General features: G+C 53.8%; 1 protein-coding gene across 2 annotated transcripts in view; it reads left to right on the forward strand.

The window, feature by feature from the left end:
- The window catches only part of RUNX1 (RUNX family transcription factor 1), a 189,400-nt gene extending 175,460 nt beyond the window's left edge, over window positions 1-13,940 (forward strand). For both annotated transcript variants that reach the window (XM_070407231.1, XM_070407232.1), the window contains 2 exons: window positions 3,078-3,239; window positions 9,617-13,940. In XM_070407231.1, coding sequence (XP_070263332.1) covers window positions 3,078-3,239; window positions 9,617-10,083 — 629 coding nt within the window. In that variant the 3' untranslated portion in view covers window positions 10,084-13,940. The remainder of the gene's footprint in view (window positions 1-3,077; window positions 3,240-9,616) is intronic.
- The last annotated feature ends 11,545 nt before the right edge of the window (window positions 13,941-25,485 follow it).

Raw genomic sequence — 25,485 nt, forward strand, 5'->3', positions numbered from 1 at the left:
GGATCCCGGGAGGGGTCCCCTGGGTGCTCAGTGCTGTCTCCCCTCTGACACGGGGTGGGGGCTGAGTTGGGGTGAGAAGGGAGAAGACGTTGAGTCTGAAACCCTGTGTTCAGAAAAATCATAGAACGTAAACTTTAATCATAAAGATCGTTTTCCCGAAACGTATTGTTAAGAGGCTGTGAAACACGGGCAAGGCTCTCGGCTTAATTACGAGTTCAGAAGAGCCTCGCACGTCGCTCCCGCTCCAGGAAAACATGACGGAGCACGCATCCCGGGCTGGTACGTGTGCTTGCCGCGGCCTCAGACACGGGCTGGTGCTGGGCTGTCTGCCCCGGCCTGCGCCGCCGCCGCAATCCGCAGCCTGGGGGCTTAGTGACGATTACAAAACGCCTTTTGTTCGCTCGGTAAGTGATTCAGATATCTGAGCGCTGCCGATCCGCTCAGCGAGGGTGGCAGCGAGGACACGTGCGTCTCACAGGAGAGCTGGGCCTGCGCTTTCCCCCCTGGGAGCAAAATGCGTGCAGCGCTGTGGGAACCCTGAGCAGCCTGCTGGTCGCTGTCTGCTGTCCGTGGTTGGGAACGCCATGAGCTGCGAGGTTGTCTGACATCTTTGGTTGCCCGTGTATTCGCCCCTGAGTTTCAAATGGGTCCCTCTCTCTCACTCCTTGCAGCTCCTCGAATTCTCTAAAATTCAGCAACCCATGAAAACCTGACTTTACAATTAGATTCAAAGATTCTCAGTTAAGATAGCTGCCCGGGTTTTTCAAACTTAATAATTCAGGTATTTAAGAAAAGAAAAGATGCCCTGGCCAGTGTGGCTCAGTGGATAGAGTGTCAGCCTGCAGACTGAAGGGTCCCGGGTTCGATTCTGGTCAAGGGCAGGTACCTCGGATACAGGCTCCTCCCCGGCCCGGGCCCTGGTCAGAGCCCGTGCAGGAGGCAGCCCATCGATGTGTTTCTCTCACATCAGTGTTTCTGTCTTTCCCTCTCTCTTCCCTCTCTCTAAAAATCAATGAAAAAATATCCTTGGATGAGGATAGAAATAAAAGAAGAAAGAAATGGATCCGTCGGAGGGAAGGGTGGGGGACTGTTGGGAGAAGAATGAGAAGGGAGACTGGGTGGGGCTCCTGGTGCGCTGCCCACGATACAACGTTGGGGAGCTGAGCAGAGAGGCCCTTCTGGGAGCTGGGAAGCCCCTGTGGAGCAGGTGGGGATATGGCATCACCGGGGGAATAGCGCACGTCTACGTCGCGGCGCGGACAACACTCACAACTGCTCTTTTCCTGGGCAGCTTGCTCTCTAGAGTGACGCCCAGCGTGGAGAGCCCCAGCTGGGCCCCAGGTGGTACAGTCTGCTGTGCCCTCTGTCCACAGAGAAGGTGGGACACAGAGAACGTTCGTGTTTGACCTAAGAAAAGTAAAGCCGGCTTCTGGTGGGGCAATGTCCAGTCTGCATTTTCTTACATATTTTGCCCAAAAATAGAGGGTGTTTTTCTCCTCCTTTATATATATATATATATATATATATATATATATGTAATTGATTTTTTACAGAGAGGAAGGGAGAGGGATAGAGAGTTAGAAACATCAATGAGAGAGAAACATCGATCAGCTGCCTCCTGCACATTCCCCACTGGGGATGTGCCCGCAACCAAGGTACATGACCTTGACCGGAATCGAACCCGGGACCCTTCAGTCCGCAGGCCGATGCGCTATCCACTGAGCCACACCGGTCAGGGCTTTTCTCCTCCTTTTCACCTGCAAACAGCATGATGCTTTTGGGAACAGACTCTTGGGAACGCTGGAGTCCAGTTTCCAAAATCCTTTTCACCTAAACCTTCCGAAGCCAACTCTGGTCTCGTCGCCGTCCTGGGCCTCTTTCCTGGCAGCCTAGAAGGTTCTTGCTCACACTCTGCCCCGGGAAGAGGCAGGACCCCTTGGTGTCGGGTGACGGAGCCAGCTCTGGGGCTGGGTTTTCGAGCGTCATTGGGCCGCAGGGCCAGCTGCCCGGCCGGACCTGCTTTTCCATCGGCCTTGGCAGAAAATTCCCCTAAACAGAAAGCATTTCAGACCCTGTGGATTCTTTCTGCCAAAGGTACAAAAAGAAAAACAAAACACTTTACGCTCTTTTTTGCTCTCTAAGTACAGACAGGTGGCCACTGAGTTGGGAAACGTTTCTGATGGTGGTCATGTGATTATTGGTAACGCTGAAATGTCTGCACAGTCACTACGAGCAGCTCCACAGTTTGAATGTTAACACTCCACCTGGCCTGGCCGGTGGGGCTCAGTGGTTGAGCGTCCACCTGTGAACCAGGAGGTCACAGTTCGATTCCTGGTCAAGGACACATGCCCAGGTTGTGGGCTCAATCTCCAGTGGGGGATGTGCAGGAGGCAGCCGATCAATGATTCTCTCTCATCATTGATGTTTCTGTCTCTGCCTCCCTCTCTCTTCCTCCCTGGAACCAATAAAAATATATTTTAAAAAAACAAAAAACACTCCACCGGGAAATCTTCCTCACCATTATTCTCATCTCTATATATATAAAAGTGTAAGCGACCGTCCGACCGCTCGATCGTCCAACCAGTAGCTATGACCAGGGGGCAGATGCTCAACACAGGAGCTGCCGAGCTGCAGTGACTTGGCAGCTGCGGTTCTCAGGTGACAGAGAGGAAGGAGCCCGATTCCGGGGTGCATTACCCTAGAATCACCCTCTCACAATCGGGGACCCCTGAGGGGATGTCAGAGAGCTGGTTTCGGCCTGATCCCCGCAGGCCAGGCCAAGGGACCCCACCGGTGCACAAATCCGTGCACCGGGCCTCTAGTGATGAAATAAAGCCTGTGGAGGGAGATAGCAGAGGGAAACCTTGAAGAACCAAACATAAACTACATTTCAGTATTTTGGGGGGAGAAAGGGCCAAACGAAAGCAAATACTTGGACTTAAGTGAGCTTACGGGACACTGGCAGAGAAGCCACACACGTGTGACATATTGAGACAAAGGAAATTGGTTTCTTATTAAAAGACTTTTTTTTTAATCCCTCCCACTCTACCTGTCACTGACCTCCCGGTTCTCCGCAGACACCAGGCAGATCCAGCCCTCCCCGCCCTGGTCCTACGACCAGTCCTACCAGTACCTGGGCTCGATCGCCTCTCCCTCCGTGCACCCAGCGACGCCCATCTCGCCAGGCCGGGCCAGCGGCATGACAACCCTCTCCGCGGAGATCTCCAGCCGGCTCTCAAGTAAGCGGCCCAAAGACACCCTCTGAATGCGAGGGAGGTTGTGGAGTGGGAGGTCGCGGAGTGGGAGGTCGCGGGACCAGAGGAGATGCGTGGAGGGGATGGCGTCACTTTTCATGGGCTCAGATGTGGTTTAAAGACAGGGCTGTCCAGCTCCCGGTCCCACGGCCATGCGCTGCCCGGCCTTGACTCCCAGCGGCAGGGGTGGCCTGGAGAAGTGGACACCTGGGGCGTGGTGGGGTGGCTCACGTTCCACAAGCAAAGGTGGCAGCTGGAGGGTCCCCGTGGGATGGGAAGCAAGTGAATACACCCCAAGGGAGACAGTTCCACTAGGAGCTGCTCAGACCAGGCCGGAGGCCCCGTGGAAAGCCCGGGTGGGGGGGTTCGCGCATTGCCGTTAGCACCAGCTCACAAATATTAGGCATTTCACCGCGGGACCTCCGGGCTTGGCACTCACCTTTGCTCGTGGGCAGGGAACTCGGAGAAACACCCCTTTGCTGAGAGCAAAAGGAGAAAGCCTCCGTGGGCTGTGACGTGGGAGCTGGGCGGGGCCGTGACAATGGCTCCGGGACCTCAGCCTTCGACGGCCACACAAGTACTTCCCACCCGGGGCCGGCGGCTGCGTGGCTCTTCCCTCCTCGGGATCAGTTAGGGCAGGCGAGGGGCGGGCAAAGGCAAAGGCGTGTCCGGCATCTCCAGGGCGGCCCAGTGTTGTGCTGTCCAGACCAGCCGTGGGCAAACTAGTTTGAAATGAATAAAACTAAAAAAAAAAAGACCGTACCCTTTTATGTAATGATGTTTACTTTGAGTTTATATTAGTTCACACAAACACTCCATCCATGCTTTTGTTCCGGCCTCCGGTCCAGTTTAAGAACCCATTGTGGCCCTCGAGTCAAAAAGTTTGCCCACCCCTGGTCCAGACAGTTGGGGTTGCTTGGGGTTCACCAGGTGCTTTAGCCTCTTCTCAGAGCTTCTCAACGGGGGCACCGATGGCATTGGGGACCAGGCAGCTCTTGGTTGGGGGGCCGTCCGTGAAATGCAGGTGCTTAGCAGCGCCTCTGGGTTCCAGTAGCCCCGCCTCTCCATGGGGACAACCACAGAATGTCCCCAGACACTGCCGGATGCCCCCACGCCACCCCCAGGTGAGAACAGGGCCTTCGCGTTCCTCGGGAGCTGGCGTGCCATAGGGAAGCCACCGACTTGTCCAGTTTTCACCTACTTCCGGCCATGGGTGCCAACATCTTCCTGGCACCCGCGGGCTCCGGCGGTGAGGAAGTAGCGCAGGCATGAGGACGGCTGCTCGGCTTGTGGTTTAGAAGGCCTGTTCCCGAGGCCCTTGTCAAGTCTCACTGATTCTGCTCGGGACGCTGCTCTGCCCGCGGGCTGGCCGTGGCCTGCTTCCGAAACGACGCCTGCTCTCCTGGGCAAGGGCCCTGCTTGGGGTCTGTCCCTGGGAATTCATTATGTCTTTTAACTTGGTCGGCATCTTATACTCCAAGGACCGTAGGGGCCAAATGCTCCAACTGACCGTGATCAAACATAAGGGTGATTTTTAAAAAAATGAGTACTGTGAGCGCCCCCAAACCCAGCTGCAGGCACCCCCGAGTGTGGAGGGTGCGTCATGGCATGAGGGTGTGCAGTGGGTACAAACTAGGTCCCATTTCTGCACCCGGATGGCCTTTTGCTGAGGGAGGAGCAGTGAGAATCGCAGAGAGCTGCATGGGAGATGCTTTTCACTAGCAGATCTCCCCCTCGAGCAGGGCTGAGCCCAGCCTGAAAGTGGGTCCTGTGCTGGGGCCGGGGCTAAGGCTGGGGCCGGGGCTGGGGGGGCGGGGGGGGGGACACAGAAGTGGCCACTTGGCCCAGCTTTAGAGCCCAGCCCTGCCCTGGCCTGCCTTTCCCTTTCGCCCCGCCCCCAGCTCTGCACTGTCCTGCCCCCCAGCCCCACCTGGGCTGCCTTCTGCACGGGACTTGCACTCTGTCTGCCTCTCTCTCTCTCTCTGCAGACAGACTCCACACCTTGTCTGAGAAGAGTTGTCATCCGGAGGTTTTCTTTGCATTTTTCCTTCTGCTTTTTTTAAAAAGAAGTTAATGTTTAGCTGCCAACCCGGGCGACAGACGGCATGCATTTTTCTGAGTCATGAGAAAGCTCCCTTCAAGGCAGCCATTATCTGCTCAGGCTGTTTAATCCTGTGGGGCAGGGGGCGGGGCCTGGCGTGGGGCCACTTTCATCCCCTAAAACTGCAGGATGAGAACTCGAGCTGTCACCGCCAATCTTTAGCCCCATCGGTGGGGCAACATTTCCAACGAAAATACCTGCCCCTCCTAATCCCCAGATTTCCTGCTCCTTCAAAGCCCCTGTGCTCACAGGGTCTGCCCCTCCGCCCACGCTGGAGTTGACTAGGGGGCACCAGGCCAGCCAGAGGGCAAATGAGCTGCCCCCACCCCCCAGGGGTGTAACTGGTGAGGCCTGGTAGGCGGTATCAAACTGGACATCAAATTGAAAACAAATATTTGAATAGATCATTTGAATCTGAGCATATCTAAAGGGCCCAAGTTGTTGGGGATTTTTTTTTATTTATATTTTTTAACCCTCACCCAAGGATATTTTTCCATTGATTTTAGAGAGCGTGGAAGAGAGAGGGAAAGACAGAGAGAAACATCGATGTGAGAGAAACACCTGGATTGGTTGCCTCCTGCAAGAGCCCCGACCAGGGCCCAGGCTGGGGAACAGCCTACAACCGAGGTACATGACCTGGACCGGAATCGAACCCGGAGCCCTTCGGTCCACAGGCCAATGCTCTATCCACTGAGCCAAACCGGCTAGGGCCTAAGTTGTTTTATCATCCGTTGTCAAAGGGGTAATTTGACCAACTGAATGGTGACGCTGTTACTATGTAGACAGGAGGAGACTCAGGGGCAGTATTTAAGATCATTCAGATATTCTGCCCACAAGTGAAACCCTATTTTCCCTGACGGCTGAGACCGCAGCATCATTCCATTCCTACGTCCGTGACAAACCCCCGACTCACTCGGGATTCCAGTAACTTGGTACCATCACCGGTTACCGGGCAGTCGTTGGAACAACAGACCGAGCGTGTCCAGACGCCGCCGTGCGACAGGGTGACCTTTCATTCATTTCCCAGTGGGTTCACCTTTGCGTCTCAGGGCAAGTGAAGCAAGAGGAGGAGTGGGCGGGTCCTGTGTTTGTGTCCGGAGGATTGCATCAGACGAAAACAAATGGATTGTATGTGCCTCCTGCTTTTCCTCCTGCCTCGGCTTCTCCCCACACTCCATAAATCTTACTGGCAAGATGGAGTCAAGCTTCCTGTTAACTCTTGAACATGTCACAGCTCCGTGGGAGCAAAAACAAGTGGCACCCAGCTTGCTCACACACGGCCCCGGGAGCGGCGGGACCAGCCCTGAGGAATGAGGTGCGGCCTGGCCTGGGGACAAGCTGGAGCGGCCGCCCGTGGAGGGCGGCCGGAGCGCTGTCCGTACGTTTCCCTGCCCACACGTCTGACTCGCTCAGGAAAGATTGACAGGGGTGTTTGTTTGAAAGTCAGACTCCTGCTTTCCCCATTAGCACAGAGATTCCCGCACATCTCGCTTGTTTCTAGAAACTTCAGTTACCTCTCTGATGAGGAGTATGGCCCCCTTCACATTCACCCCAAGTTTACAGAGGAGGTCATTTTCTAAAAATGTGTTAGGGCAATAAAAAAAAATCACTAGAGGGTGGGAGGAGGGAGGAGGGAAAGCAAGAGAGAGAGAGGAGAGAGAGAGGAGAGAGAGAGCAAGGCAGACACTAGCTCTCCCTGCTGGAATAATAGGCTTGAAATATGAGGAAGTTGACCAAGGGCCCAGGCCGTCCACAAACAGATTAATACCCCTCCCTTCCCCCCCACCCCCCACAACCCGGTAGCTCTCCTCCCAGAAGCAGCTTTGCTCCTTCACGTTCTCTATCGGCCTGGACACAAGAGGGCACAGGCCACCTGTCACCCTGAGCTTGGAGTCATTTTGTGTGTGGATTTGAGGACGTGCACATTTTGAAACATTTCGTTCGTGCCTCTGCTCTGTTTTGTTGCTGTCTTTTGGGTTTGCTAATGTAAAGACTGAAGTCCTGGCCTTGTCATTTCGTGAATAATTCTGAGAGAGAGAAACTCCCCCAGGGCACCATCCTGAATATACAGTGTTGGTTCTCAGAGGGGAGTGGGAGCTGCCCCCTCGCCCCTACCCCCGGGACATTGACAGTATCTGGAGACGTTGGTTGTCGCAACTCTGGGAGTGGGGACACTGCTGGCGTCTGGTGGGCAAAGGCCAAGGATGCTGCCAGACACCCCACAAGGCAGGCTCAGGACAGCCCTCACATCCCCACAGAGAACTGTCTGGCCCGAGAGAGGGCCACGGTGCCACCTTTGAGAAGCTCTGACACGGAACCCTCCCTGGCACCCAGGCCTCCAGTGGCTCCCAAGGGCAGCCTGTGGGGAGAGGATGCAGAGGGACGCCATGCAGGGGAGTCGAAGCCAGTCCCTGAAGCTGGAAGGCATCATTCTAGCAAGATGAGTTTTAGAGACAATGCTTTGCCGTGCCTGGTAAAATGTCAGCATGGGGAAAATGCAGTCGCTAAATCAAGGCCCTGCAGCCACTCGTGGTAACAAACCGTGGCGGCGTGATAGTGGACGCCAGGTGGACCAGGCTGAACCCTTTCTGAGAATGTGGGGCTGGTCTGACGTCGATGTGGGGAGAGCGGTGGTACTGGTATCCACTCCAGTCACTCCGATGGTATGCATGCGTTGACTCACAGGAAGTTGCCAATTTTGAACTGTTTGAGGCCTAACAAAATGGCAATTTCCTATGATTCAACCTAAATACTATGTCTAATGTATTGTAATGTTATTATGCATTAGTATTGTTATGATACTATATCATATTATGCATGATATAGTCTATTGATATGAATTTATTAATGCGTCCATTATATGTCTAATTATTATATAGTGTTACATTGGGTTATCAATTATAATTATATTAATGTCAGAAACTAAATTTATATTAATATTGGTGCATTAGTATATTGATTATCTAGAAGATTGGCCAACTTTTTTCTGTAAAGAGCCAGAAACTAAATATTTTAGTATTTCAGGGCCCTGCGGTCTAAGTCATGACCCTCAACGCTGCAGAGGTAGCTCAAAAGCAGGCAGAGACAACGCATAAAGGAATGAGGCTTGTGCCAATAAAACTTTATGCATTGACCCTGAAATTTGAATCTCACATAAATTTCATTACAGGACACAGTCTTCCTTTGACTTCTTTTTCAACCACTTAAAAATATAACAATGCTCATTCTTAGCTTGTGGGACCCGAAGACGGCACGGCTGGATTTGACCCCTGGGCTGTAGTTTGCCAACCCGGGATGACACCAGTTATTGTATCTGTACTACACACACCCTATGTCATGTTTATACATATTGTACCCATATTAGATCTCTATTGTTATACTACGTGATAGCATATTATATTAGCGTTTCATGTTACTTGGTAGCATATATTCTCTTCTTTTACTATATATTATCATATTATCTCCCTGGGCAGCAGCATTCTGGGTACTCTCCTAGCTTCCTGGGCAGTAGCATTCCGGGAAGTCCCCATCTCCCAGAGCAGCAGCATGCTGGGTAATTTTTCAGCTTCCTGGACAGTAGCATTCTGGGTAGTCTTCCAGCTTCCTGGGCAGTTGCATTCTGGGTACTCTCCCAGCTTCCTGGGCAGTAGTACTCTGGGTAGTCTTCCAGCTTCCTGGGCAGTAGTACTCTGGGTAGTCTTCCAGCTTCCTGAGCAGCAGCATTCTGGGAAGTCCTCAATTCCTTGGCAATAGTATTCTGCCTAGTGTCCCACCTGCCCCAGCAGCAGCATTCTGGGTTATCCTCCGACTTCCCGGGCAGTAGCATTCTGGGTAGTCCCCCATCACCCTGGACAGCAGCATTCTGGGTAGTCCTCCACCTCCCTGTGCAGCAGCATTCTGGGTAGTCCCCCACCTCACTGGACAGTGGCATTCTGGGTAGTCCCCCACCTCACTGGACAGTGGCATTCTGGGTAGTCCTCCACCTCCCTGTGCAGCAGCATTCTGGGTAGTCCCCCACCTTCCTCAGCAGCGGCATTCTGGGTAGTCCTCCACCCCCCTGTGCAGCAGCATTCTGGGTAGTCCTCCACCTCCCTGTGCAGCAGCATTCTGGGTAGTCCCCCACCTTCCTCCGCAGCAGCATTCTGGGTAGTCCCCCACCTCCCTGGGCAGGGGCATTCTGGGTAATGGTCCTGCTGGGGGCTGGCAGCGAGGGCGGGGCCCCCTGAGCTCCCCACTCACCATGATGCTTTCCCGCCCGCAGCGGCCCCCGAGCTGACGGCCTTCGGCGACCCGCGCCAGTTCCCGGCGCTGCCCTCCATCTCGGACCCGCGTATGCACTACCCGGGCGCCTTCACCTACTCCCCGACGCCCGTCACCTCGGGCATCGGCATCGGCATGTCGGCCATGGGCTCGGCCACGCGCTACCACACGTACCTGCCGCCGCCCTACCCGGGCTCCTCGCAGGCGCAGGGCGGCCCCTTCCAGGCGGGCTCGCCCTCCTACCACCTGTACTACGGCGCGTCCGCCGGCTCCTACCAGTTCTCCATGGTGGGCGAGCGCTCGCCGCCGCGCATCCTGCCGCCCTGCACCAACGCGTCCACGGGCGCCGCGCTGCTGCACCCCAGCCTGCCCACGCCCAGCGACGCGGGCGAGGCCGAGGGCAGCCACAGCAACTCGCCCACCATGCCCGCCGCGCGCCTGGAGGAGGCCGTGTGGCGGCCCTACTGAGCCCGCCTCGCCGGGCCGCCACCGGCACCAGCTGGACCGGCCGGGCCCCCCGCGCCCCTGGCACCAGCTGGACCGGCCGGGCCCCCGCGCCCCTGGCACCAGCGGGACCGGCCGGGACCCCGCGCCCCTGGCACCAGCGGGACCGGCCGGGCCATCGCCATCGCCATCACGCCGGCCTCCAGCGCCATCGGAGCTCGCCGTCTGCAGAGTGTGACCGTCCGGCCATGTGGCCCCGGGAGGCGAACAGGAAGATTCCAGAGGAAAACTGTGAATGCTTCTGAATTAGCAATGCTGTGAATAAAAGAAAGATTTTATACCCTGACTTCACTTTTTAACCAAATTGTTTATTCCAAAGAGTATGGACGTTTGGTTCAGGGTTGGGGGATGCAACTCATCCTGTTTGGCATCGAATTGGTATTTTTCATGTTCTTTTCCAGCACCTTATAAATTGCAAAATGCGTATTTGCATTTGGGGTGGTTTTATTTTTATATACATATATATAAAAATTTGAGCTTGCTTCTTTCTTGCTATGACAATTGAAAAAAAATATGATTCCTTTTCTTGTAAGTTTTATTTAACTTTTCTTTTGGACTTTTGTGTAGTTGTGTGTTTTTGTTTTTTTAAGAAACAGCTACAGCTTTGGGTCATTTTCAACTACTGTATTCCCACGAGGAATCCCTAGATATTTATGTATCTTGATGTATAGACAGTTACTTATGTGTTGATACTTTTTTATTATTTAAATGTACTTATATTAAGAAGAAGAATATCAAGTACTACATTTTTTTTTGATAGTAGCCAAAGTTAAATGTATCACATTGAAGAAGGCTGGGGAAAAAGGATGGGTAATGTGATCACTTGGTTATCTACATATTGTTTACATTAAACTTCCTTTAATGTTAATCAAACGAGTTGGTAGCTAATGCAGCAATGTTTTAATAGCCTTTTCAGATCCCGAGGGTCCGTCCAGAGCCCCGAGGCAGGGGGTGCTCTGCCGAGCCCCACAAAAGCTCTGCTGCCTGATCCCCCCTGGAAGCAGAGGTCAGGCCTGGCTCCAGAGGGCTCGGGAGAGGCCAGCGACGGCCCCTCTGGCGAGGACTTCCTGTCGGCCTCGGGATCCGCTCACTGCGTGCCTCTTGGTAATTTCAGAACAAATCCAAAGTCAGCCATGTGGGGGAGCAGTATCCACATGGGAGCCAAATCCGTGAATTCAGGGGTTCCTGCGATGCTGGGTTCTGGGGTGGGAAGGAGATCTGCCGAACCCAGAACGTAGTGGCTTTTAGCTTTAAGAAAATGCTCCTCGTTTGCCGTACCTGCTCGTTTACACAGAACAAAACGTGTGGCTGTTCCCCGAGGCCGGGGGTGGAAGGGACTGGGCCGGGTGCCTTTGCCCTTTGCCCGCTGCAGGTCTCCGGCCAGGACGGGCCTCCAGTCTCCCTCTGTCTGGAGTCCCGCGGGACAGCATCAGTCCCAGCTGTGCAGGACCCCACCCCGTGCTGCTCACTAACCACCCACCTTCCTGTCGCTGTCCCCAGGCTGAGACCCGCCCCTGGGGGGAGGGAGTGAGGGAGGGAGGGTGCACTTTGACCTGCACGTCCTGTGAGCGGAAAGATCTGTGTCACCACTGCTGCCCATGGCTACAAGTCAAGCACAGCCAATGTCACTGTAAACTGATGGCACTGTTTTGACTGGAGGATCCGGTCAGAGCACGTAAATACTACAGCCCATACGTACGAACTGCTGACTTGGACGTGCGTGCGCTCGAAATGGCCGGGGGCCGTTTCATGTACCTCGTCAACTCGTGGGAACGACTTCGGGTCAGCTCGGAAGAGCGTGTGAGAGCAGGACTTGAGAACAGTGTTTGGTTTTTATTCTGTAAATGTAAGGATTCGCGTTAGGAAGATCTCCGGCTGCAGGCAGCAAAGACAGCTGAGTTTATTTAAAACAACTTGTTTTTGAGATTTCTCCTGTATCCAGGGGTGGGGAACGTGGGTTTACAGTTGTGAATATGCAAAACACAGAGTTTATTCTTGTATTGTTATTTATTCATTATTGTATTATTTGCCATGCGAGCGGCTGTACCCCGACTGTTGTCCGCCCTGGGTATGCTGTTTTATGCAAACGCAGTAGCACTTTGGTGAGAGGGGAAGAGGAAGGAAGTCTGTCTTGTGAGGTCAAGATTCTCTAGAAAAGGGCTAAGCAGAGCTCGGGGAAACCCAGGCGAGGTCCATGTTCATTTTAGACATAATCCTCCCTCCGGCATTCATTTTCCTGTTTTATTCTAGATTGCTTTATTTTTATTTTTATTTTTTTGGCAGGAAAATGACCTGTCAGCCCATTTAAAATGTCTATTTCTGAAAAGAACCCTCAGCCCGTTTACCCCACATTGAATTTAAGTGCTCTTTCCAGCACCTGTGGCCACATCTACCCTGACGAAATGCTGGGGAAAATGAAGGAAAAAAATTTTTGTTGTTGTTCAATTCTGGTCCCTGATGATATTCCAGCTGGAAATCAGCCGAGGGTCCTGCACCGGAATCAGGTCACCTGTTGCGCGAGCCTTCGGTCTGAGGCCACCGTGAGCAGGGCTGCTCGCTGTCCCGCAGGCCCGCGGGTTTGGCCATCCGGAGACCCTTTCCAGCGTATTCGGTGTTTAATTGTTTCAGAAAAAGTGAATCTGAGGTCAGCTGTTTGGGAGGTAGAGGGCACACCTAGTGACTTTCCCTGAGGGACTGCGTTCAGCCGGCCGGTACATTAAGGTGGCCTTTCAGCAGGGAGGCCAACAGCCAGTGATGGCAAAGCCGATGTCTCCGGGAGCCTTGGTGCCGGAGAAGAAAAATGAGCTAAGCCATCGCTACATCTTATTTATAATTAAGATATGGACACGGACACGTTTCATTGCAGTTTTTCTTTTTCTCACTATCGATAATACTCACAGTTCTCTCCCTCTTTGCCCCTGTAACATCTCCCACTGTCTCTCTCCCCCTCTCCCCCTCCTTCTGTGTGGGAAATAGCATACTCCCCACCCAACACCAGGAGTCCAAACTGGAGGAGCCGCGAGTGGGCTTCTTCCTGCTCGGCCTCAGCGCGGCCCCGGCCGGAGCCTGCCAGGCCGGGTACAGTCAGAGCTGAAGCTGCCCGGGCTGTGCCCACGGACGGAACGGCTCTCACTGGGCGGGAAACGCGTGGTCTCACTCCAAGTCCTGCAGTTCCCATTGCGGTTTCTGTCCGTACCTGTTTCCGTGGGACCTCCCGCCCAGTGATTCTCGGTTTGGGTGGTTTTTCTTTCCGGGGGGTGACACGTTTGGGGTCTGTTACACAGCGAACGTCAGTCTAACCTTCGTCTCAGAAAACAGCTGTGACATCTGAACAGACGCCTGTGCGTTTACCTGCAGTGCGCACTGTTCGGGGTTTTCTGTTCGTCTCTCTGGCATTTTTCCTCTCCCTTCAGCCAGGTCAGGACCCATGAGGCTGGCCGTTGGGTTTCTTTTTCCTTCCAGGAGAGTTGCATCAACAAAGTTCATTGTATTTATGTCTGTAAATAGGTTTTAAGCTTCATTATAAAATATTGTTAATACGATAACTTTTTTCAATTTTATGTGTGCTTCTGAGGATGTTTTCTTATGTTTGCTCAATACTGTAGACAAAAATGCTTCTTTCTCCGTTGTTTATTTTAGACTTTAAAACAAACTACTTTTTATCCACTTTTATAAAGAGCTAATGGCATGGTTGCAAATTTTTTTTTAAGTTCACTTTTGTTTGAGGGAAAATGAATGTGCAAAAAAAAAAAAAAAAAGAACCGTGGGTTCTCTGTGCTGTTCTGATGTGTAACCATCGATGGAAAAAATAAACTTTCAAATTGAAATGATGGCAGCAACGTCTCTTGAAAAAGAGGCCACACAGGTGCGGTCCTCGCGGCCCGTGGCAGCCACTCCGCTCGGGGCGGGTTCTGCGCAGGGGCTCCCAGGGGACGCGTGGGTCCTTCTCCCGCTGCCCACAGACCCTTCCTGAGGGACTGTCAGTCTCGAGCTTGAAACCAGAGAGGCTGGGAGGCAGCCAGGCCCTCTCCGAGGGGGTTCTAGTGGTGCAGGAGGGCAGGCACTCGGGCCCAGGTTCCCACGTGATCGGAGTGGCCCCTTCCATCTGCCAGAGCAGCCCTGGTGCCCAGCCTCATGCCTAGCCTCATGCCCAGCCTCATGCCCAGTCCTGGACCCAGCCCTGGTGCCCAACCCTCATGCCCAGCCCTCGTGCCCAGCCCTGGACCCAGCCCTCGTGCCCAACCCTCATGCACAGCCCTGGTGCCCAGCCTCGTGCCCAGCCCTAGTGCCCAACCTTCATGCACAGCCCTGGTGCCCAGCCTCGTGCCCAGCCCTGTGCCCAGCCTCATGCCCAGCTCGTGCCCAGCCCTGGTGCCCACCCCTGTACCCAGCCTCATGCCCAGTTCGTGCCCAGCCCTCGTGCCCAGCCCTGTGCCCTGCAAATTACTACTAGTGTTTCCGCCCCGAGATCCGTGCCACCCACGTTACCTCCCGCCAAGAAGCATGGCCGAACGCTCCTTCCAGTTCCTGTCACCATCGTCTCACGCTCTTACACATGGCCACAAAGGATGTCAGGAACGGAAGCGAGTGGGATCAAGAGAAACTAGTGACGTGGGAAGTGATGGCTAATGAGCGAGGCCAGAGGCGGGAGGCGGGGGAAGGATCGGTCATCTGCGGTCAGGAAGGAGGCTGTGGGGTGGCCGAGAGCGTGACCCCAGGGGCCAGACTGCCTGGGGGGGCCCAGATTTGCACACGAGGGAACAAGTGAAACCAGTGCCCCAGTTCTTCTCAACTGTGAAGTAAGACAGTTTCCAGTGCTGGCACCTAAATAAGTTCACGCATGTCACACACTTGAGAGCTTGGCACATAACACATGCTCAGTACATGCTAACTGCACAAGGTGGTGCTACGCATCGAAATGGAAACCCTACCACATGGTCTCACATACATGTGGCATCTAATGAACAAAATAATTTCACAAACAAGGTGGAAACAGACTCACAGAGAAAGAGAACAGACAGGTAGCAGTCAGAGGGGAGGAGTTTGGGGGCTGGATGAAAAAAGGTAGAGGGATTAAGAAAAAAAAAAAAAATATATATATATATATATATGCCCAGTGCACACAAGTTGTGCATGGGAGGAGGGGTCCCCTCAACCCAGCCTGCACCCTCTCTAATCCGGGACCCCTTGGGGGATGTCTGACTGCCGGTTTAGGCCCGATCCCAAGGATCGGGCCTGAACTTGCAGTTGGGCATCCCTCCCACAATTCAGGACCGCTGGCTCCTAACTGCTCACCTGCCTGACTGCCTGATTGCCCCTAACTGCCCCCCCCTGCCAGCCTGATCACCCCCAACTGCCCCCTCTGCTGGCCCGGTTGCCCCCAACTGCCCCCCCTGCTGGCATGGTCGCCCCCAACTGCCCCCCCTGCCAGCCTGGTTGCCCCATGCAGCCTGATGTTCAGTCGTTTGGTCGTCCCTCACTAACCCCCCTGCCGGCCTGGTCGCCCCACGCAGCCTGTTCGGATTGTTACTGTGACTGTGATGGTGTCCCGGACAATTTGCATATTCCTCTATTATTAGTATAGATAACACACAGGCACAGACAACAGTGTGGTAACAGCCAGAGGAAAGGGGTGGGAGGGGAGATGGGCAAAGGAGGAGATACAGGCGGACGGACAATGGGCACACGAGGCCGTGTGCAGATGAGGTTTTGTTGGGTTGTGCACGTGAAATTTTATGGTTTTATTAACCAGTGTCACCCCAATAAATGCAATAAAATAAAAATGTAAACAACACCCGATAAAAAGCTGAAACGTTCCACTTCTCCCACCCCACGCCTGGCTGGGGCTGTCAGCTGTTTTGTGCTCATCCTTCCAGGCTTTTCCGTACCCACAGTGCACAGACCATGTTTTACCTGCGTCCATGCAAAGGGCAGAGTTTCTGCTTCCCCATCGACACACTTAGACCTCCTTCAGCTGGCACACGGCTGTGCCACCCCATCTACCGCCCTTTCCTGGCGGGCACCACGCTGCCCTGGTGTCTTGCATGGGAACAGCCCTCTGAGGCCTTCTGCGTGCACACGTGCCCTGTGCTAGAACTTTTGTACACTTAAAGCGAACTGCGGGTTCATAAAGACTTGATGTTTTGACCATCACTCTTTCAGGAGGTTTTGTTGAGTTAAGTTTCTGGGGTCGGCGCCTCATGCTGTAGGAAGAGGAAGACTGAGACTCGCCAGGTGGGAGTTAGGTCGCTGCTGTCTCTGGAGGTATTTGAGCCAGGCCTGGGTGCGGAGAGGTTCCAGCACCTTCCGAAGCGCTCACGTGCTGCAGAGGAGGAGAGCCGGCCTGCAGAGAAACCACAGGCGTGGTAAGTGCTACTGAAGCCAGGCTCCGCCGCGGGCTCCGCAGACACCGGCTGGCTGGGGCCGTACACTGGCCCTGGGGACACGAGAAAGCCAAGGTTCAGGGAGCAGGGGTTCGCCCGGGCTGCTGGGCCCCTGATGGAGGAGCAGTGACCTGGCCCGGACGCCTGCTTCCAACACCCTCTGTCCTGAAGCTCAGAGCAGTACTCCAGCCACTGTCGACAGAGGAGCTGTCCAAACCCTTGACGGTGGCCTCCGGGGATAGCCCCTTCTCGAAAAGCAGGAGAAATGACTGTGCGAGCGTTGGGGGCACACAGCGGGCAGGTGGGGACAAAAGGGCTTCAGGCACAAGGTCACAGTGAGGTTCCAGGTCAGAGCCACCTCCCACACGCCCGAGGGTATCAGACCCCGTGACAGCTGAGTGGCCTCAGGGGGGGTCCACCACACCCTCTCACAGTGCTCTTCCTTTATTGCTTTATTTTTAATTCATAAACTTTATTTTATATATAATTATTATTATTATTATTATTATTATTATTATTGATTTCAGAGAGGAACAGAGAGGGAGAGAGAGGAAAACACCAATGATGAGAGAATCATTGACTAGCTGCCTCCTGCACATCCCCTTCTGGGGACCGAGCCTACAACCCCGGCATGTGCCTTCACCAGAATTGAACCTTGACCTGCTTCACAAGTTGACACTCAACCACTGAGCCACGCCGTCCAGGCCATAAACTTTATTTTTTAGAAGTTTTAGACTTACAGGGAAATTTACAAAATAGTCTGGACAGTCCCCATCCCCTGGCATCATGCGCACCCCAGCACGTGCACCCCAGCACTCAGACCCCGGCACGCACACCCCAGCACGCACACCCCAGCACATGCATCCCAGCACGCACACCCCAGCACTCAGACCCCAGCACGTGCACCCCAGCACTCACACCCCAGCACGCGCACCCCAGCACGTGCACCCCAGCACGTGCACCCCAGAGCATGCATCCCTATCATTGATATTTCAAACATCAGGAGGTGCCTTTGCAACAATGAATGAGCCAATACCAACCCTTTATCGCTCATTAAAGTCCAGAGTCCATTCTGTTATCCTCAGTTTCGCCTCGCCCAGCCCTGGGGCTTCCCGGGGATGGCGGTGCCTCCTCCCTGACCCACAGGAGGGGAGGAGACGCGGGAATGCACTCACGCCGCTGGTGGAGGCGGGTGTGGGCAGATCCAGCCTCGGGAACCACATCCGCATCCCTCCCGTCCCCTCTGCTCCCGTGTCCCTGAGGCAGCACCTGAGGATGAAAGTCTTGCGCATGCAGAGCAGGGTCCTGTGTTAATGGAAATCCTGGAGCGGGCACCGCTTCCTCGCCTCAGTGACCCCGAGAGGGTCCTGCATGTGAGTGAGCTGGGGCGTCTCCCGCCAAAGGCGGCCTTTCACCAGACAGGCCTTGACCAGGCCGCGTCCCCTCCCCCGACGGAGGAGGCGGACCCACGATTAGCCGGCACCACCCACGCAGTGTCCCGAAGCTGCCCTGACAGCACCCCACGCTGGTGGCTTAACACTGTCTGGAGGCCAGAGTTCCAGGTCATGGTGTTGGCAAGGACGGCTCGGTCTGGAGGCTCTGAGGGAGGATCTGTCCAGACCTCTCTGCTTCTGCTCCTCACCCCCGTCCTGGGGGCTCCCCCCCAGGTCTTCGGTGATACCCCCCCATCCTCAGTGCCCCCCCAGGTCTTCGGTTCTCACCCTCCCCCCTGCCCGCCCCCCCTCCCCCCCCCCCGCCCCCCGCCCCGTGTGTCTCTGTGCCCAAGTCTCCCACTCACCTTGCTGAGGCCCACGTGGGGTTAGAAGAAAATCGGGGGAATGGTGAACACAGCGTTCAGGAGATGGGGTCACACTGGGTGAGCGTGGGAGGGACACAGGAGACCCTCGCTGCAGGTTTGTGCTGTTTCTGAGCTCAGGCGCTGAATACATGCCACTTCATTGATCATTCCTCGGACTCGGTGCAAGTAGGCGGCTAATGAGGTCAAACTCACTTTTGGCTCAATAGACTTCGCGCTGGTGCGAGATCTCCTTGGACTCTGTGGCCAGACCTGTCACAGGACAAGCGATGCCTGTGGTCGCCATGGAAGCGGGGAGGAAGAGTCATTGGCTGCTGCTGGAACCACCACAGACCTGCATTCCTGGCCTGTGAGCCCTCATGCACCATGAAGGCTACTTCTTCCCATGACCTGGCCCCTCAGGGTCAGAGAAGGGACAAACAGCCACGTGCTGTTGAGAGGGACAGAGTCCATGGGGGTGCAGGTCGCATAGTTATGCATCTCCTTTGAATGTCTCTTACCACAGCCCTGACCACGTCCCTGCGCTGTATGTGAGCCTCTGGCTGCTCCCAGGACAGAGCAGACAAGCAGGCTGCCCACCGACGACCCCGGAGGGTTACCGGTCACTATGAAGAAGGGGCACAAGCCCGGCCGCGTGGCGCAGTGGTTGAGCATTGATCTATGAACCAGAAGGTCAAGGTTCAATTCCCAGTCAGGGCACACACCCAGGTTGCAGGCTCAATCCCCAATGTGGGGCATGCAGGAGGCAGCCAATCAGTGACTCTCTCTCATCATTGATGTTTCTATCTCTCTCTCTCTCCCTTTCTCTCTGACATCAATAAAATATATTTTTTCAAAAAGAAGAGGGCCAGGCCTGGGTGGCAGGGAGGGGGAGGAGACAGGTGGATCCGCCTTCACCAAGGTAACATAAGGCGGCAGCAGCCACAGGTTTCACTCAGGAGCAAAACACTCTTTCTTTGGGTCCCACTGTCTCTTTCTTTCTTCACAAATCGTGTCTGTAATGATGGGTTCAGGCCCCGCTGGAAAAGCAAGGCTTGAGCAAGACTCCAGTTCACTGGTTACCAAGGAGGGACGAATGCTGGCTTCGCACCGTAAAAAGTTTGTGAAGAGTTGGATGAAATTAGCCTCTTCCCGGCTCCCTGGGGCTGAGGGCCAACACCCACAGGCCTGAGCACTGCTGGGTCCCTCCCGACATTTGCATACGGGAATAGAGCTCTGCAGGTGCTCTGCCCTGTTCATGAGCCCCTTAAAGATCAAAGTCATTCTCGGCTCTTGGGCTTGTCACTTTAAGACATACTGTACTTTACCATTTATTTCTTTTATAATTTTTCATTGAGTTTATTGAAGTGACACTAGTTAATAAAATTAAATCGGTTTCAGGCGTACAATTCTCTAGTAATACATCATTGTGCATTGTACGGTGTGTTCACCACCCCAAGTCAAGTCGCCTTCCATCACCGTTTCTCCCCTCGGCACCTCCTCTCCTTCCCCCCCACCTTGCCCCCTGGGAACCATCCCGCTGTTGTCTGTGTCTGTGAGTTTGGGGAGGTTTTTGGCTTCATCCTTTCACCTCTTTCACCCAGCTCCCCAAGCCCCTCCCCTCTGACAGCGGCCAGCCTGTGCTCTGAGTCTGTTTCTTTTTGTTGTGTTGTTGCTTTATTTTGTTCGTTAGGTTCCACATATATGTGACATCATATGGCACTGGTCTGTCTCTGACTGGCTTATCTCACTTAGCATAACGTTCGCCAGACCCATCCACGCTGTTGCAAAAGGTAAGATTTCTTTTATTTTTTTATGGCCCAGTGGTATGCCATTGTGTAAATGTACCACAGCCTTTTTATCCACTCATCTACCGATGGGCACCTGGGCTGCTTCCAAATCTTGGCTGTTGTAAATAACGCTGCAATGAACATAGGGGGACACATATTCTTTTAAATCAGTGTTTCTTATGGCCCCCGTGAGGTAGGGACGGCCCCGGTGAGGTTGAAACGGCCCTGGTGAGGCTCTGACGGCCCTGGTGAGGTTGAGACTACTCCAGTGAGGTTGGGACAAATAAAGGGGACCAGTATGGACTGATGAACAGGGGTAGATACAGAAGCAGAGCAACATTGAACAGAATGTTAAACTACAGTGGGAAGCCTGGGGAGGGTTGGGGGGGGGGGGGGATTAAGAGACCAACTGAAGGACTTATATGCATGCATATAAGATTAACCAATGGACACAAGACACGGGGCGGGGGGGGGTGGGGGGTAGGGGCCAGGGGAATGTCAAGGGGGGGAAAAAAGGAGACATATGTAATACTCTTTGTAATACTTTAAGAAATAAAAATTATTAAAATATTAAAAAAAAAATCAGTGTTTCTTGTTTCTTCTGATATATTCCCAGAAGTGGAATCACTGGCTCATAAGGCAGCTCCAGTTTTAATTTCTTGAGGAAACTCCATGCCGTCTTCCACAGTGGCTGCCCTGTCTGCATTCCCACCAGCAGTGCACGAGGGCTCCCTTATCTCCACGTGCTCACTAACACTTGCTGTTTGTTGATTTGTTGATGATGGCCATTCTGACAGGTGTGAGGAGATATTTCATGGTGGTTTTTATTTGCATTTCTCTGGTGATTAGTGATGTTGAGCATCTTTTCATGTGTCTATTGGCCATCTGTGTGTCCCTTTGGAGAAGTGTCTGTTCAGGTCCTTTGCCCATTTTTTAATTGGACTGTTTGTTTTTCTGATGTTGAGCTTTATAAGTTCTTTATAAATTTCTGAGATCAGCCCTTATCAGATGTATCATTGTGAGTGGAAACGGCAGTTCTTTTAGAATGGCCCCTGAGGCAGCTCCCGGGCTGTCTCAGCAATGAGTCCTGCCGTGTGTGCTAAACGCCTTGAATGGAGGACTCGGCGCTATTCCCAGCATTTACAAGGCTCAGCACCTCCCTTTAATGAGGCTGCATTTAAAAGGGTGCAGGTCTGAGCCTCTGCGTGTGTCATTCTGAAGATGCCATGACTCTGATTCACAACTAGTTGGTCATGTTGACAAAGGAAACCATCAGAAAGTCACGGGCAAGTCAGCGCCCACAGACAGCCTTCCCCGGGTGCTGCCAGAGCTCGAAGCACAGAGAGCGACTCCGAAGTCACGGACAGCCTGGGGCCAGGTCGCGTGGCTCAACAGGCTGGGTGTCCACAGGCTCCCCTGTTGGTTCTGGGGAACACCTTCCCAGTCGCCCTGAGCGCAGGTCCGGACTGTGGGCCGCTTCCGCACGCCTTGCGCAGGCGGAGGTGACTGCGGAACAAGAAAGGGTGTGTGAGCCTGGGGGTGAAGAAGTAAAGTGCCAGAAGCTTTGAGTTCAAGGGGATGTGCTTTCTGAAATCAGAAACACAACATAGGCTTCTCCGGACTGGTTCTCGGAAGCATGTCCGGCCGCCCAGCCTGGCGTTAGAAGGAGCCATGCATTTGGAATGTGAAAAGCAGATTTTGAAAGATCTCTGCCTGCAGTGGAGCCGTGTAATACAGCCAACACCCACCCCACAGGGAACAACTAAGGAATCGTCAAAGTGCGCACATGTGTGTGCGTGCATGTGTGTGTGTGCATGTGTGCATATGTGTGTGTGTGTGTTTGAAGACATATCAAACCAAGGCAGCAGACACCTAAGAAGCCAATGTCCTAGAAAGAAAGGGAAAAGGAAAAGACGTGAGAAGGGGGGTGAGTCTGGCATTGGCACTGATTCTGCTTTTCCCCTGCAGGTAGTTTTTGTTTCTCGAGAATTCTGAGAAGCTAAAATATTTCTGTTAGTCTTAAAAGTCCAGGGACAAAAGTCAGGGTGAAGGGCCGTTTAAGGAAGAGAGGTGAGAGAGGCGCCGACAGGGGGCCCAGAATTTCAGCTGAGGTGTGCAAAGAGCTGCCCTTGGGATTGCAGCCTCACAAGTACGGAGGCCCAGACACTGATGCCTCGATGCCTGCGTGGACTAAGGTGAATGACTCTAACGTCACTGCCTCCCAAAAGCATCCAGGGCCTCACGTGATCGCAACCACGTTTACACACAATCCTCCGTGTTCAGCCCAAACTCCCTGAGGCTCCAGAAGGCATGAACAAATAACTGACAACCAACAGGAAGCACAGATAAAGGGACAGTCCCACAGACATTATCAGAGATGGACTGGAACTACATCTGATTAATAAAGCAAGAAATGTATGTGGCTATATGCAGACCCTCAGTGGACAACATGAAAGCATAAAAAGAAAAAAGAAAATGCTATGATTTAAAAATACTTGGACTGGAATTAAGAACTTAAACTAATATGGGGGGGGGGGTGTCAATTGGGGGAAAAAGAGACATATGTAAAACTGTAGACAATAAAAAAAAAGAACTTAATTAATAAATGTAACAGTACATGAGAGACAGCTAAAGAGAGGATTCGTGAATTAGGAGATAGGTCAAAAGAAATAGCCAGGCTGAAATACAGATTTTTAAAGTAAAAGTGCACATGGAGGATAAAAGAAGCCAGCATAACCTTGATACCAAGACCTGAAAAGAACATGGCAAAGAAGAAAAACAAAGCAATCACAGTCATAAGCACAGAGGTCAAAGAGAGAATAAAATATGATCAAACTGAATCCATCAATATAAAAAAACGATAATACATCAGGTCAAGTTGGGTTTTTTCCAAGAATTCATTGAATGGGTTAACCATTCAATAATCAATCAATTAGAATAGTCTAAATTGTGGTCTAGTTATACGATAGGATACCATGCAGTAATGAAAATTCATAAAGGACTGCTTCAGCAACAGATCTTTCTCACAAACGTAAGGTTAAGAAGCTAAACAAACAAAAAACACATACTGTATGAGTCCATGTGCAGAGTTCCAAACAGGAAAACACGGATCTGAGCTTTTAAAGGCCTGGATAGTGATGACCTCGAGGAGGGACAGAGGGCACAGTGACGGGGAGAAGGCACGAAGGGCTTCTTGGGCGCTGATAATGCTGTGCCTCTGGGTTCCAGCTCATCAAGCTAAACCACAAGTTGGTGCATGTTTATGCATCCACATATCTACACTAATAAAAGGCAAACATGCAAATTGACCATACCTTTGCTACTGGGCTGCCAGAGGGATGTCTGACTGCCAGCTTGGGCCCTATCCCCAGGGAGTGGTCCTAAGCCAGCAGGTGGACATCCTCCAAGGGGCTCCAGACTGCAAGAGGGCATAGGCTGGGCTGAGGGACCCCCCCAAGTGCACAAATTTTTGTGCACTGGGCCTCTAGTACTTCAATATAAAAAACTAAATAGATGTGAACATTGGAACTAAGAGCTGACATTTAGACACCCAAGACCCATTCAACCAAGTTATGACAAATCCAAGTGGCATAACGTTTTACAAAAAGAAGTCCATCGCCTCACTTGCTCTTCCCTTCTGTCCCCAGAAGTCGGGTTGGGTGTGTGGGTGGATATCATGATTGTCTCCAGCACACAGATGAAGACACTGAAATATGGAAAAGTTCAGTGACTCAGCCAAGATGATATGGTTCCTACCACCTGCCAAGTCATCTAAAAACAGCAGAGCAGGCCAGGGTACTTCACCGCTGGCCGCACTTTCCCGTGGAGTCGAATCCAGTGAAGCTCACTCACCCCCTCAGTGGCTCTCTACGCCTCCTAGCCCAGCCTGCTCGCAGAAAAGGCCCCAGCCCGGTGACTGACGCCCCAGTGTGAGCAGGAATCACTGCGCTGTTTTCTCAGCTGGGGTATGCATTTCAAGTTTCCCCTGGAATTACCAGACGTTGGTCTCTTGTTAAGACCCTTTCGTTAAGTCTCCCATTGGAGACGGTGGCCACAGATAGCCTTGACCTTGAAGGGAAAGGGTGAGCCTCTTTCTCTCCCCTCTAGATCTGACCTCAAACACCCCGGAGACCATGGCCACCCCAATCCACGGTGGGTGACTTCAGCTGCTTTGGTACCTCAGCGGGGGTCCCCAGCCTCATCCCCAATAGCAGGATGCCGACAGATGGTCCCAGGCCAGGGGTACACTAGAAGCATCCTCATCAGCTGCAGGGAAAGGACGTGGAGATGCACGAAAGGACCAAAGAGGTCATCACTGAGCCCAGCCCCGGCCAGGATCCAGCCAGCTACTCAAGCCAGGCTCTGTGGCAGAGGCAGGGGGGACCATGCCACACGAACCACAGGACACGCCACACGGCACAGACACGGAGCAGCAGTTGCTGCATCCCACCATCCAGACGTGCTCCCTGTGACGTCTGCGACGGCTGGGCCACGTGGGCGCGTTCACCAGCAGAACCCAGGTGGGTGGCTGCCAACCAACACATACCGACACCTGTGGGGCGAGACCGAGCGATGTGATCAGCGTCTCTGAGGAGCAGGTGGCTGGTGGGAAACTGGGTGGAGGGTGAGATCTGAGGAGGCCACCAGGGAAGGAGGTGAAGGGTTTGGAGGTTAACACAGCGGCCCGCAGCTATTTCCCTCAGCAGTTAAAGGGTCCGCGTCATGGCTGCTGAGAAGTCTCCCGTCTCCCACCCACTGAGAGGGGGACGCGGATCTGGCCGTGCCCGACCTGCCTGCGCGCACGGGCTGCATCTGCCGATGGGCACGTGACTTCAGGGAGGCCCCCACCCCTCCATGGCCTCAATGCTTCAGAAAGGGCTCCGTTGGGTTCAGCAAGTATTTCTTGGGAGGAGACTCTCTTCCGGAGACTCAAAACCTCGGGGCCTCCTGGGGTGGTGGGGAGGCTGTCGGCACCAGGGCAGGGGCAACAGTGTGGCGGGGACCGTGCCCGAGGTGTCTCCAGGAAGCTCAGGCCCAGGGGAGGGCTGGCCCCCCCGGGGTGCTCGGGGGGGGGGGGGCAGGCATAGGTGCCCCGGGGCCTCTGTGAACACAGTGGGTCTCCACGGAGGACCAGCTCCGAGGAAAGGGCCTTTGCACTCCCCGGGCCTCGGCCAGGCAGGCTGACTTCCCCCTCGGGCCCCAGGAGTGCCGAGCTCCTGGGAGCTGCCTCCCGGGCTGCAGAGCAGCCTCCTGCCCCCGCATCCCGTCTCCTGGGTGCCCTGGGCCGCCTGCAGCTGTTCTTCCCTCGGGGAAACGTGCCCACACTCGCCCTGTTCCTCTCTCCCCACCCCCTGGCCAGCCCCGCTGACCATGGCCTTGCAGGGATCCGACCAGGGCC

Source organism: Myotis yumanensis, unplaced genomic scaffold (genome assembly GCF_028538775.1).
Source record: "Myotis yumanensis isolate MYYU_CA2020_CCGP unplaced genomic scaffold, mMyoYum1.0.hap1 SCAF_2, whole genome shotgun sequence".
In the NCBI taxonomy this organism is placed as follows: Eukaryota; Metazoa; Chordata; class Mammalia; order Chiroptera; family Vespertilionidae; genus Myotis; species Myotis yumanensis.